This window comes from Eptesicus fuscus, chromosome 24 (assembly GCF_027574615.1).
Source record: "Eptesicus fuscus isolate TK198812 chromosome 24, DD_ASM_mEF_20220401, whole genome shotgun sequence".
Lineage (NCBI taxonomy): Eukaryota > Metazoa > Chordata > Mammalia > Chiroptera > Vespertilionidae > Eptesicus > Eptesicus fuscus.
Genome location: NC_072496.1, coordinates 5,083,766 through 5,096,073, shown reverse-complemented (window position 1 = coordinate 5,096,073; position 12,308 = coordinate 5,083,766). Strand labels below are relative to the sequence as shown.

The 12,308-nt window shown below is 44.6% G+C and overlaps 1 protein-coding gene across 1 annotated transcript in view; it reads left to right on the top strand.

The window, feature by feature from the left end:
- LYST (lysosomal trafficking regulator) overlaps nt 1–12,308 on the top strand; it is a 77,667-nt gene that overhangs the window by 55,924 nt on the left and 9,435 nt on the right. Inside the window, exons 28-41 of the mRNA XM_008149782.3 lie at nt 448–639; nt 1,517–1,695; nt 2,398–2,604; nt 4,637–4,813; nt 5,388–5,464; nt 6,007–6,195; nt 6,432–6,577; nt 6,661–6,757; nt 7,660–7,721; nt 8,231–8,286; nt 8,768–8,920; nt 9,502–9,746; nt 10,728–10,794; nt 11,482–11,638. Coding sequence (XP_008148004.2) covers nt 448–639; nt 1,517–1,695; nt 2,398–2,604; nt 4,637–4,813; nt 5,388–5,464; nt 6,007–6,195; nt 6,432–6,577; nt 6,661–6,757; nt 7,660–7,721; nt 8,231–8,286; nt 8,768–8,920; nt 9,502–9,746; nt 10,728–10,794; nt 11,482–11,638 — 2,004 coding nt within the window. The remainder of the gene's footprint in view (nt 1–447; nt 640–1,516; nt 1,696–2,397; nt 2,605–4,636; nt 4,814–5,387; nt 5,465–6,006; nt 6,196–6,431; nt 6,578–6,660; nt 6,758–7,659; nt 7,722–8,230; nt 8,287–8,767; nt 8,921–9,501; nt 9,747–10,727; nt 10,795–11,481; nt 11,639–12,308) is intronic.

The window sequence follows — 12,308 nt, the reverse complement described above, 5'->3', positions numbered from 1 at the left end:
ATCAAGTGCACCAGTGGCAATCATCCAGAAATAGCAATGTTCTTACTAAAACACTATGTGCTTTATAAATCTATTGATTATTTTAGAATACGAGGAAGTGCAACAGTATTTGAAAATACTTTGTCAAAACATTTTAAACTACTTATATGTGCCCTTCTAATTCTTGGAGTTTATCAGGAAACTCAAATTTTGCCAAACAATAGCCATCCTCCTAAGCTAGGTCACCTGGTTCCGCATCCTTATTTAGGATTCTGAAATCAGAAGTACTGTCGCACTTCTTCAAAGAGGGGGGAGCATCACTTTCTTTTAATCACTCTTTCCTTTGTGCAAATTAACTTCGTATTAAATAAGATCTTTTCATGTTCTGATGATCAAAAAGTGGCAGCAAAACTAGTTTCCTGGATCTTGTTAACTCTGGCATCTGCTGTTTTATTGATATATTTGAAGGTCCTCCGAAATGTCCCCTTGCTCACACGGACCCCTTTCTGATGCGAATGCGCTCGGTGGCGAGCGATGAACTTCACGTGATGATACAGCGGAGGTTGAGCCAGGAGAGCCCCGTGCAGGCGAGCGAGGCCGAGCTGGTGCAGAGGCTGCAGAGACTCACCGTGCTGGCGGTTAACAGAATTATTTACCAGGGTGAATGTTATTCTGTGTTACACATGTAGTATAATACCTAGAGCAACCACTGAAAAGCTGTGCGAAGAAATACACTCAAAAGCGCTATAGATAAGTCAAAATGAGATTCTTAAAAACATGGTCAAATAATCCCAAGAAGGCAGGAAAAAAATACACAGTAATTGTTAATCGATACTAGAAAAACAATACATTCAAGATTTTAAAATATATATATATATTTTTTATTGGTTTCAGAGAGGATGGGAGAGGGAGAGAGAGATAGAAACATCAATGATGAGAGAGAATTATCGATCGGCTGCCTCCTTCACGCCCCACACTAGGGAACAAGCCCACAACCCAGGCATGAGCCCTGACCGGAAATCGAACCCCAGACCCTTCAGTCCACAGGCCAGCACTCTATCCACTGAGGCAAACCAGCTAGGGCCATCCAATATTTTTTTTAAAAACTTTTCTAATTTATATTTGGGGCACCTGGCCCTCAGGCTAAACTCTGAAACTGAACCACTGTTCTCCCTGGCCCCACATTGAATGGGTAGCACGTGAGAGAAACAGCGCTGCATGTCCACCTAGTGTAAGCATCACGTGATCTTCACGTGTGATTTGTACAAGAACCTCATGGCTTTAATGATGTCATAATGCAGTTCATCTTCATTAGTAAAATAAATCTGTAATTTAGAATTGCATGGCTTATATGTGTTTAAACTTCGACAGTGTTTTAAGTGAGATCACTTTCTCTATGTATTCAAGTAATACACTTACACATCTATATTGTGACAACTGAATCAGCAATTACATAGAGTATTTTTACCAGCATCATTACATTTGTAATGGCTAGGTACCAGGGATTTAACTGCTTTATTTTATTTTTTTAATTCAGAGTTTAATCCAGACGTTGTTGCCATTTTGAGTACTCCAGAAGATGCCACTCAGAGCAAGACCTCAGTTTCCCAGACGGAAATTTCTGAAGAAAATAGTCATCGTGAACAGATTTCCGTTTTCAATCCATTTCAGAAGGAAATATTGACATATCTCATAGAAGGATTCAAAGTATCTATTGTAAGTAAATTAATTAAATGGGCAATGTTCATTCACACAAAAGGAGTAGAGGTTTTTTGTTTTCATTGCTGACACTGTTACAGATATCCCCCCCCCCCTTTGCCCGCATCCACGAAGCCTCCTTCCCTCTGGCCGTCCCCTCACCGTGGTCGGTGCCTATGGGCTATGCATACTGGTACATGTTCTTTGGCTAATCCCTTCATCTTGTCATCCAGTCCCCTCTCAGCCCGCCCCTCTGACAGCTGTCAGGCTGCTCCATGCATGCATGCCTCTGGATCTGTTTTGTTCATCAGTTTATTTTGTTCATTAGATCTCACATATAAGTGAGGTCATGTGGTATTTGTCTTTCTCTGACTGGCTTATTTCACTTAGCATAATAACCTCCAAGTCCATCCATGCTGTTGCAAAAGGTCAGAGTTCCTTCTTTTTTTACAGCTGGTCTATTCCTGGGTTCTCACGTTTTTATTTATCCATCCATCCATCAGTGGGCATTTGGATTGCTTCCACCTTTTGGCTATTTGAACAGAGGTGTACGTCCACCTCTTTTAAACACTGTTGTATGGATGTGTATGTCTTTCTAATTTAGACTGTATTTAGAAACGTAGAATAAAACAGGTTATGTGATCTTTGTTAGGACTGTGTTGAGGTTAGTATGTTATGACTTTAAAAGTCTGATTCTAATTAATTTCTGTTTTGGTTAAGGGTTCAAGTAAACCCAGTGGTTCCAAGCAGCAGTGGGCAAAGATCGTGTGGTCTTGTAAGGAGACCTTCCGCATGCAGCTGGGGAGACTGCTCGCCCACATCCTGTCCCCAGCCCACCCTTCCCAGGAGAGAAAGCAGATTTTTGAAATAATTCATGAGCCAAGTCATCAGGAAATACTACGAGACTGTCTTAGCCCATCTTTGCAAGTAAGAATCAGTATTTCATACATAAAAACTGTGGGTGAAACATCAAATTGCACAAAACAAGAATTGAAATTAAACTGTATTTTCATGCCAAGTATTATAGGTACTAGAGGCCCGGTGCATGAAATTTGTGCACAGGAAGGGTCCCTAGGCCTGGCTGGCAATCAGGGCCTATCGGAGGCCTTCTGGCTGCTGGCCAGGGCCTTCCTTCATTCCTCACCGCCCCCTGGTGGTCAGTGCGTGTCATAGCAAGTGATCGAACTCTTGGTCTCCAAGTCTAACTCCTGAGGGGACACTTTGCATATTAGCCTTTTATATATATATCGATAGTTTTCTTACCAAGTGCCACCTGAGGACTTTGTTCAGATGCTCTCCACCAGTCTCGCCTGGATCTGTTTGTTCCCCATTCTTTTCAATGCTTAAGTGAAGGTCTGTATGTAAGTTCCTACAAGGAATTAGAATCATTAAATGATTGATCAGAGGATGTTAAAATGAGTTATTAGAAACAACTTCAATGGCTATTCAAGGTGAATAAAAACATTTCTGGTAGTTTTTCAAGATGATTTTAGAATGTCGTTGAATACTAAATGGAAATATTTTCAGTTAATTAAGAACCTTGCCTCTAAGACACAAATGTGAAAATACTCCAGTCATTTACATTCCTCTTCATTTGCCAACTCTCCAGGCCTTTTACTCGGAGAGCATCTGCTCCGTTTCCTCTCTGGGTCGGGTGGCAGCTGTCTCCCGATTCATTTAAATGTCACATAGGATGAGCTCTGCTATTCCCGTCCTGCACATGTTCCTCTCATGCTTCTAGGAAGTGGCAGGATGTGATGCAGCATGTTAATGTACATACCACCCAAAATGTAAGAGTTTCCAAACCCATTTGTTGACATTTAATACTATTCACATTTAAAATGTGAGCGATATTTGTATTAATGCAAATTCTTAAAGTAGAATTCTGCATTTTTAACTTGTTGGCACATTTAATGTCTAAATAGCACACAGCATACAGGTAACAATGCGGTATAACTTCTAAAGCATGGAAGGGCCACCCAAAAAATCCTGAGTCAGAGCTCGGTGTGGGCTCACGCTGTGAAGGACAATCGCCATTGCCCCGAGTAGCAGCTCTAATGTCAGTTACAGGGTCTGCTCATCAAAGATTGGCCTAGCCCGGCCAGCATGGCTCAGTGGTTGAGCATTAACCTATGAACCAGGAGGTCATGGGTCACGGCACATGCCCAGGTTGTGGGCTTGATCCCCATTAGGGGGCGTGCAGGAGGCAGCCGATCAATGATTCTCTCTCATCATTGATGTTCCTTTCTCTCTCTCCTTCTCCCTTCCTCTCTGAAATCAAAAAAATATATTAAAAAAAAAAGAAAAGAAAGATTGGCCTAACCCAGCCCGTCTCTGGACCTTCACAGTGCTGAGGTCTCGCTGGTTCCAGGGTTCTCCGAGGGAGAATGGATGCTTGTAAGCTCATCCTCGGAGAACTTTTTGTTTTGGAGTGTTCACCCACCTCTGCCAAGCAGAAGCCAAAGGAGAAAGAATAAATAAGCAGAATTCCCTTATCTCCAGGCTTAAAGGGAAGTTCCCCTCCAGTTACATTTGCTATGAGGGGAACTAAGTCTGTCCCTTATCCTAAGCTTACTTCCTGTATTTCTCCATCGAATCCTCTCCAGAATTCTTTCCCCATGATAAAAGCCTGCTTGCTGCCTTTTCTTATCCTTTTTTATCTTTACCTGAAACACTTTAAACCATAGAAATCATGACATTTTTCAAAAGGCATTTTCTTATGTATAATCTAACAACATTATACATAACAATATTGGCATACTCCCTAATGTCATCATATATCCAATACAGAATCACGTTATTTCAGTTGTCCCCAAAGTGTCTTTTTTTAAAGCTCATTTATTCCAGCCATATCTAACCAAATAAATGTAGCAATATAATTTAACTACTGTTAAATAACTTAACTGTAAGAAGTAAAAATTCTTTATGACTGAAAAAAATATATTGCTTTGTTTTCAAGCATGGAGCCAAGTTAGTTTTGTATCTGTCGGAGCTGATCCATAATCACCCGGATGAGCTGACTTGGGAGGAGCTGGACGCGGCCGCACTGCTTATGAGCGCGTTGCAGACGTGTGGCCACAGGGGCCCCCCTCCCAGTGCGGCCGCAAAGCCAGAGCTGCTCAGAATCATCAGAGAGGTGAGTTGAAGAAACAGCACGTGTTCTTAGGAGGTCCCACTGGCTGAAAGGAAAGGATGCCGGAAGGCTTGGTTTTCATTATCGATGTCAGTGGGGATGAATCTGAAACACTTGCTTTCTGTGTGTGGCTTTTTTTACCGTGAGAGAGCAAGCGGGCTCATTGAAGGACTGTTTTGTCCTCTGGTCATCCTCCTCTATGTAGTGTTCAGTGAAGGGAAGCTTCAGTAGCGCTACCAGTAGCGTTCAGTGAAGGGCAGATCTTCACATTGACAAGCGAGTGGAGGAACCAGCCTTGAGTTACGGGTTCTTTAATGAAAAAACAAAATAAGGAAGGGAGCGCCTGCGCAAACCCACCAGGTTTGGCAGCCCTGGTTGACTCTTCTACCCTCACCGCTCTGCCCACACTGCATGGACACGGGAATGGGCGCATTATCTAAGGAGCTGATGTCTTTCATACTCTGGTCTCCTGGGGACAATGCCTTTCCTGTGTTAGCTTGGCTTCACAGTTAGTTTATTGGGTTCTGTGCCAGTGTCAAATGATAAAGAATACATTTTACATTATTATTTCTTTCAGGAACAAAAGAAATATGAAACAGAAGAAGGTGTGAATAAAGCCACCTGGCAGAAAACAGTTAAAAATAATCAACAAAGGTAGGATTGTAAGTGTTGTCAAGTCACGTCTTTTAGGAACCCATTAGATTTCACATAGACTTTTAATTGTTTGGTTTTTTTAATTTAATTTTATTTTTTTCATCACCACTTATCCCCTCTATGCCCTCTTCCTCCTCAACCCCTCTCCCCCACCATCACTACACTGTTGTCTATGTCCATGAGTTCTCTCTTTTTTTCTATTTTACTCAACCCATCCCCTCCCCAGCACTCTCCCCCTCTCCCACCAGAGCTGTCTGCCTGCTCTCCATGAGTCTGTTTCTGTTTTGCTTGGCAGTTCAGTAAATTCCACATATGAGTGCAATCATAGGTGGCTGTTGTAGTATATAACAATGGTCTTTCTCTGACTGGCTTATTTCACATAGCAGGATACTCTCCAGGTCCATTCACGCTGTTGCAAACAGTCAATTTTTCTTTCTTTTTATGGCAGAGTAATATTCCATTGTGTAAATGTACCACAGCTCTTTCCCTACACATTTCACGTTCCACGCGTGCTTAACTTAGGGGCAGTTTTGTCTGTTCAGTCTCTTTCAGCGTCTCGATTCAAGATCAAAGGAGATATCCAAAATCGCCGCAGACATCACGCAGGCAGTGTCTCTCTCCCAGGGAATCGAGAGGAAGAAGGTGATCCAGCACATCCGGGGGATGTACAAGGTCGACCTGAGCGCCAGCCGGCACTGGCAGGAGCTGAGTCAGCAGCTGACGCACGACAGGTGCTCGGAGGGAGATGGGAGACTTCTCTTTCACGCTAGTCTTTTGTACGATGGATCTGTATTCCCAAGCGAATTATATAAATAGTTTGGGGGGGGTTTTCTTTTCCTTTTTTTAATAGTTGGGTTTTTAACTGAATAGACTAGTTTTTTACTTACTGAATTTATACAATAATTTTTTTTAAAGCTACAAGCACTTCAGGTTGCCACTTGAGACCTTCTTTTCTTTTGACTAACAGAGCAGTCTGGTATGACCCCACCTACTACCCCACTTCCTGGCAGTTGGATCCCACAGAAGGGCCGAATCGAGAGAGGAGGCGTTTGCAGAGATGCTACCTAACTATTCCCAACAAGTACCTCCTGAGGGACCGGCAGAGGCCGGAAGGTAACGGTGCTCCCGACCCGGCTGTGCGTGGGCAGAGAACTGTGGTCTTCGGGGAAAGATGACGTGCGCTCTTTTCCTCGCAGGCGTGGTCAGACCGCCCCTCTCTTACCTCTTCGAAGACAAAACTCACTCTTCTTTCTCTTCCACCGTAAAAGACAAAGCTGCAAGTGAGTCTATCAGGTAACTGAATCCGTGAGCTGTTGCTGCTTCTGGTGGAGTTAAAGATCCCGCAGCCTGCTGTAGGACTTCCTGCTCTATTTCACACAGCGTGTGGCTTTAGGAGAGGCCCCAGACAGGGCTCACGAGAGGATGAGGTTGGATGCCAGAATCCGAAAGGGAAAGACAGTTTGATAGAACGGAGCCCTGGGACTTGTGTCCTGGTGCTCTGGCCTTGTTTGCACACGGACGCTTCTGTACTGACCTGTCCTGGCAGCCTGTGAAATGGGCAGCGCTGCCGCGGCATCCACAGGCGATCAGTGCGGTGAGGACAGGTTCAGATTCCGGGCCTGCGCCCTCTAGCTTTCTGATCGTGGCCAGTTCCTCACCTCTCCATGCCCGTTTCCTTACCTGTTGTTCCATGAGGAAGGTGGTAACGCCAGCGTAGCTTAGCATTGCCGAGTGGTGATGGGTCAGTTATTGGCATGCCCATTTTATAGATGGAAAACTGAGACTCAAAGAACGTAAGTGGCTTGACTAAAGAATAGAGGAACTTTTGTGACTCTAAATCCTGCTTTTCCTAGAAACTAGACTTTCCTTACGTGTTTGAACTATCAGAGGCAGGAGCCAATGTTTGCTTATTTACTGGACAATATAAAATATTCAAGTCTCTTTTCAGTAACTGAATCCTGTATTCTGCCTGCAGGGTGCAGGGATTACAGCCTTTTCTAGAAGTTTCCGTCATTTCTCTCTTCTACTAGAATGTTAAAGAATGAGATAATATTTTTACGAGGGTTTTGACAAGACGTCTTGTACTTGGAACTTGTCTGCTTTGCTGAAATCTTTTACAAGATAAAATAAAGCTTACACTTTCTAAAACTTGTCAAAACATTCAGTCATCGTGATTTTAAACGTATTTTTGACAGAGTGAATCGCCGGTGTATCAGCGTCGCCCCGTCTAGGGAGACAGCTGGCGAGTTGTTATTGGGTAAGTCACGTTTTGGAGAGTTTTACTCCGACTCACTGCCTTGTTTCGTTCGTGATCAGTGGACACATTGTTTTGGCCACTGCATTAAAGGCGTTAAATTCTCTCTAACATCACGTAGGTTATGCCTTGACATTATGTATAAAGCATGGGCTCATGGGTGTGAAGAAATGGCAGCATTTTAATGTTTCTAAAGCTGACTTTCTTCCTGAGTGTACATTTTCATATTTAACCATTCCTTTTATTTTATATATGATCAAATTCCCACAGTAACCCTGTGAATAGAGTCCTCCTCCCCACCCCTTCTTTTTATAAGGTAACAAAGACACAGGGAGGCTGAGCAACTTGCCCGAGATCTTGCAGATGCTGCTCACAACTAGGGGTCGAGTGTCAGGAACTATTTCTGGGCGATGGCCTCAGGTTCAGGCCACTGGCTCCAAAGGTCCTGCTTTTTACCATACGAGGTAATGGCGCAGTACGTCTTTAAACTCACATGCGGTTATGTTCTGCAGGTAAATGTGGAATGTATTTTGTGGAAGATAATGCTTCTGATACCATTGAAAGTTCGGTGAGTAGACGCTTCAGTTTGCACTAATTAAATTCACACACATTTCAAATATGTATAAATTCAGTATCACAAAAAAGCAGGTAGAACTAGTAGAGCTCATTTATTGTGACTTTATGTGTAGATTTATCTCAGGTGAACACATTTTATAAAAGACAGTTCTAAAAAGTAGTTTCAAAAAAAAAATAAAAATAAAAAAAATAAAAAATAAAAAGTAGTTTCAGCTTGATAGTAGAATTCTGCTGGCTCATGCTCAATGTTCTTTAACCTAAAACTGCTCTGAAAAATAAAGTCTAGTAAAAAATCAAGTCTATTAACTAAAAAACAAGCCTAATTTTTATTCAGCATTTTGAAGAGCGTGGTAGAGGATTTTCAGAAAACCTCATCTACCATATTGCATTTTGATATTTTTAAGATTCTAAAATTAAAATGATTGTTAATATTTCATGCAAAGCGGGAACTTTCATCTCTCTCCTTTGCCCAGAGCCCTCAGGGAGAACTGGAGCCAGCGTCCTTTTCCTGGACGTACGAGGAGATCAAAGAAGTCCACAAGCGCTGGTGGCAGCTGAGAGACAACGCCGTGGAGATCTTCCTGACCAACGGCCGGACCCTACTGCTGGCCCTGGACAGCACCAAGGTGGGTGGGCCGCCCCACGGCAGACGCGCGGCAAGTTCACGGCACCGTGAACTTGTACTACGCATAGCGCTCAAGTTTAACTGATCTCAACTTTCAGTCACTGTTTCTGAAATCAAATAAAAATTGCCTATTTCTCAGTCCTAATTAAAGTAAACCCTAGATTTTTGTACTCCAAAACTATTAAATCCTCATTTCCCAAAGGGACTGTATCTGTGATGAATGAATGAATGAATGAATGACCGGCCTGCAGTAGTAGATGTCACGTCTGACAAGCCCTCTGTGAACCCCCGCAGCCTTCAGCTGCTGTGGCTGCTCTCCTGGACCGAATGCCTCTGGAGAAAGCTGGTGGCTTGCCGCTCCGGGTCCTTCCGGTCCTCCCGGGTTCTCTGTGGGAAGCTCCCGCTCACTTCCTCCTCACCACCCACTCGCTCTGCTCAGCTCCCAGGGACCTCGAGTTGCTGGCCCTGTGCTCCTGCTCCGTGTCCTCAGTGACGGGCCGTCAGCAGCGTTTGACCCGGCTGGTTGGTCTTTCTTACTGAGAAGCACCTTCCCCACCGGGCTGTTTGCTTCCCCCCGCGCAGGTTCGCGATGACGTGTACCACAGTATCCTGACCAACGACCTCCCCAACCTCCTGGAATACGGCAACATCAGCGCGCTGACCAACTTGTGGTACGCCGGGCAAATCACCAACTTTGAGTATCTGACCCACCTGAACAAACACGCCGGCCGCTCCTTCAACGACCTCATGCAGTACCCCGTGTTCCCCTTCATCCTGGCTGACTACGTTAGCGAGACCCTCGACCTCGGGGACCCGTCCGTCTACAGGTAACAGGCACCCCCTTTCTGCTGCGTCCACATGCTGTTTACTTCATCAAAGCTTCTATCGTAGGAATTTTCAAACGTGCACAAAATTGTATGAAAATGGAACGAACCGCCATTATGTCCATCATCCCAACTCAATTATGAAGACATTTGCCAAACTCACATCATCTTTTTTTTTCTTTTATGTAAGACAAATGGCAGACCTCTTGTTATGTCCCTCCTGTGGTCTTCAGTCCACATCTCCCAGGACAAAGGTGGAATGCTTCTTACCTAACCTCAGTGCCATTATCACAGCTAAGAAAATTACCAATTCTCATGGCATCATCTCACATCCAGCCCACCTCAGAGGTCCCCTGCTGGTACTCGAGGCATCCTTTGGGACTTGATTGACTCGAGTCAGGCCCGCTGTCCCCTTTGGTGGCAGTGTCTGTGAAGACGGACGTGGCGTTTCCCATGACCTGCGAATCCGATAGCAAAGTGCTTATTTCCGCGCACACGCTGCAGCTCAACTTGGCCATTTTAAGTGTGTAGTTTCTTCACTTTTCACTAAATAACCTCATCATTATGTGACATCTCCTCATGGTCATATTTCCTGTTCAAACTGCCCTTCATGCCTCACTGCCTAACTGGGCGTGGAGTCTGGGAAGTGGGGACAGGAGCCCCCAGTTGCCATGGCAGCATCCTTCGCCGTCCTGGAGGAAGAGGGCGGGGCAGGGAGGGAGGGATGGCCGTGCTGTTGTTGTAGTGCTCACTCCTAAGTCAGGAATTGCTGAGACCCGTAGGGTCTGCTTAGAAAGCTCTCCCCTAACGTTTATGCAACCATCATTTTGAATGGTGACTGTTAGTTGCAAAGCAACAAGTGTGAGCACTAAACTGAGGGCCAAGTGTTCTGTCGATCACTACGCACTTGAGGGTGCAGCCCTCTCGGCAGCTTGATCCTGGCAGCGTCAGGGTGCCGTCTCATCCCACCCTCTCTCCCTCCAGAAACCTCTCCAAGCCCATCGCCGTGCAGTACAAGGAAAAGGAAGATCGGTACGTGGACACGTACAAGGTGGGTTCCGTTTTCCCTCGTTTTTGATAAATGAAAACTCGAACTTTGTTTTAAAGGGTTGTGTTTTACTTGTGTTTAGAAATTTTAAACGTATAGTATTGATTTTTCTGGTTTTCACGTCTTTGTACTTTGACAGACAGCTGGAAATCATTATATGATTTTAAATATTAGTCTGTCTCAATGCCCTGAAAACATTTTCCCCAGAAAAAGAAGTCCAAGTCACTTATTAGAGTGGCATAAATTGGAAGCTAGTAATCCATTGTTATATTGAAATATATAAATAACTGTATTCCTTATAAAAATCACCAAGATTTCCAGGGACACTATCCCCTGGGGTTATTTCTAGAACAATATCAGTGTATTTATGATGCACCATAATCTCTCATTGTTCATAGTCAGTCATGCATTGCTTTATTAACAGAAATGAGCAGATTTTATTTTATTTTTTTGTTAACCCTCATCCGAGAATATTTTCTCCATTGATTTTTAGAGAGAGTGGAGGGAGGAAGGAAGGAAGGAGTAGAGGGTGCAGACTGGAAGGTGCCTCCAGGTGGTCAGGCAGCAGCCGGGCACCCCGGAGGACACTGTCCCCAGACACTCAGGTGGCTGAGGTCGGAACACGAGGGAGGGCTGTGAAGCCACGCGGGGGGCTTGGTGGCCATAGCGTCTGGTTCCCTTGTCCCTCAGTACTTGGAGGAAGAGTTCCGCAAAGGGGCCCGCGAGGACGACCCGCTGCCGCCCGTGCAGCCCTACCACTACGGCTCCCACTACTCCAACAGCGGCACCGTGCTGCACTTCCTGGTCCGCATGCCGCCCTTCACCAGGATGTTCCTGGCCTACCAAGGTGAGCCTGCCGGGCCAGGGGACACCCGGCTGCCTCCTGGGACTTCTCCGGACCGGTCAAACCTCAGGAAACGAGTTCTGTCTGCCCCTTCGACAACATTCTCTTCTCAAACCTGCCACAAGCAAATCATCTTGCTAATGTCTCCAACGTTAGCTTCAAATTAAGCATGTCCAAGTTTACGAAACATAAATCACTTTAAAAAATTAAGTTGTAATTCACATACCATAGAATGTACCCCTTTTACCCTTTAAAAATGTATGCGATTCTCTTTTTAAAGATATTCAACTTAATATTTATTTCAGATCACAGTTATCTTTGAACCCTAAAGGGTTATGGTAATTTATGATAAATAACTGCTAAATAATAGGAGAGCCACATCGCCACCTTCACCTGGTAACTTTCTAATCAATAATCCTCTACCTCTGCTGGCATTTTCAGGGGCAGCTGCGGGCCTGAAGGTGAATAGCTCGAGGTGAATTGATTTGTGTGCAAACGGGGACGCATTCGCCTGTCAGTTTCTAATGAGAACCATGTGTTACTCACATGCACTCTCTTGCAGGAATGATGTCTCCTTGGCTTTCTTATGTTTGTTCCCCTGTAAATGCTCAGGACAGATGTGCACAGGACAGCTGTTCAGGCATGTGAGGGTCATTGCCCTGACCTTTCCGCC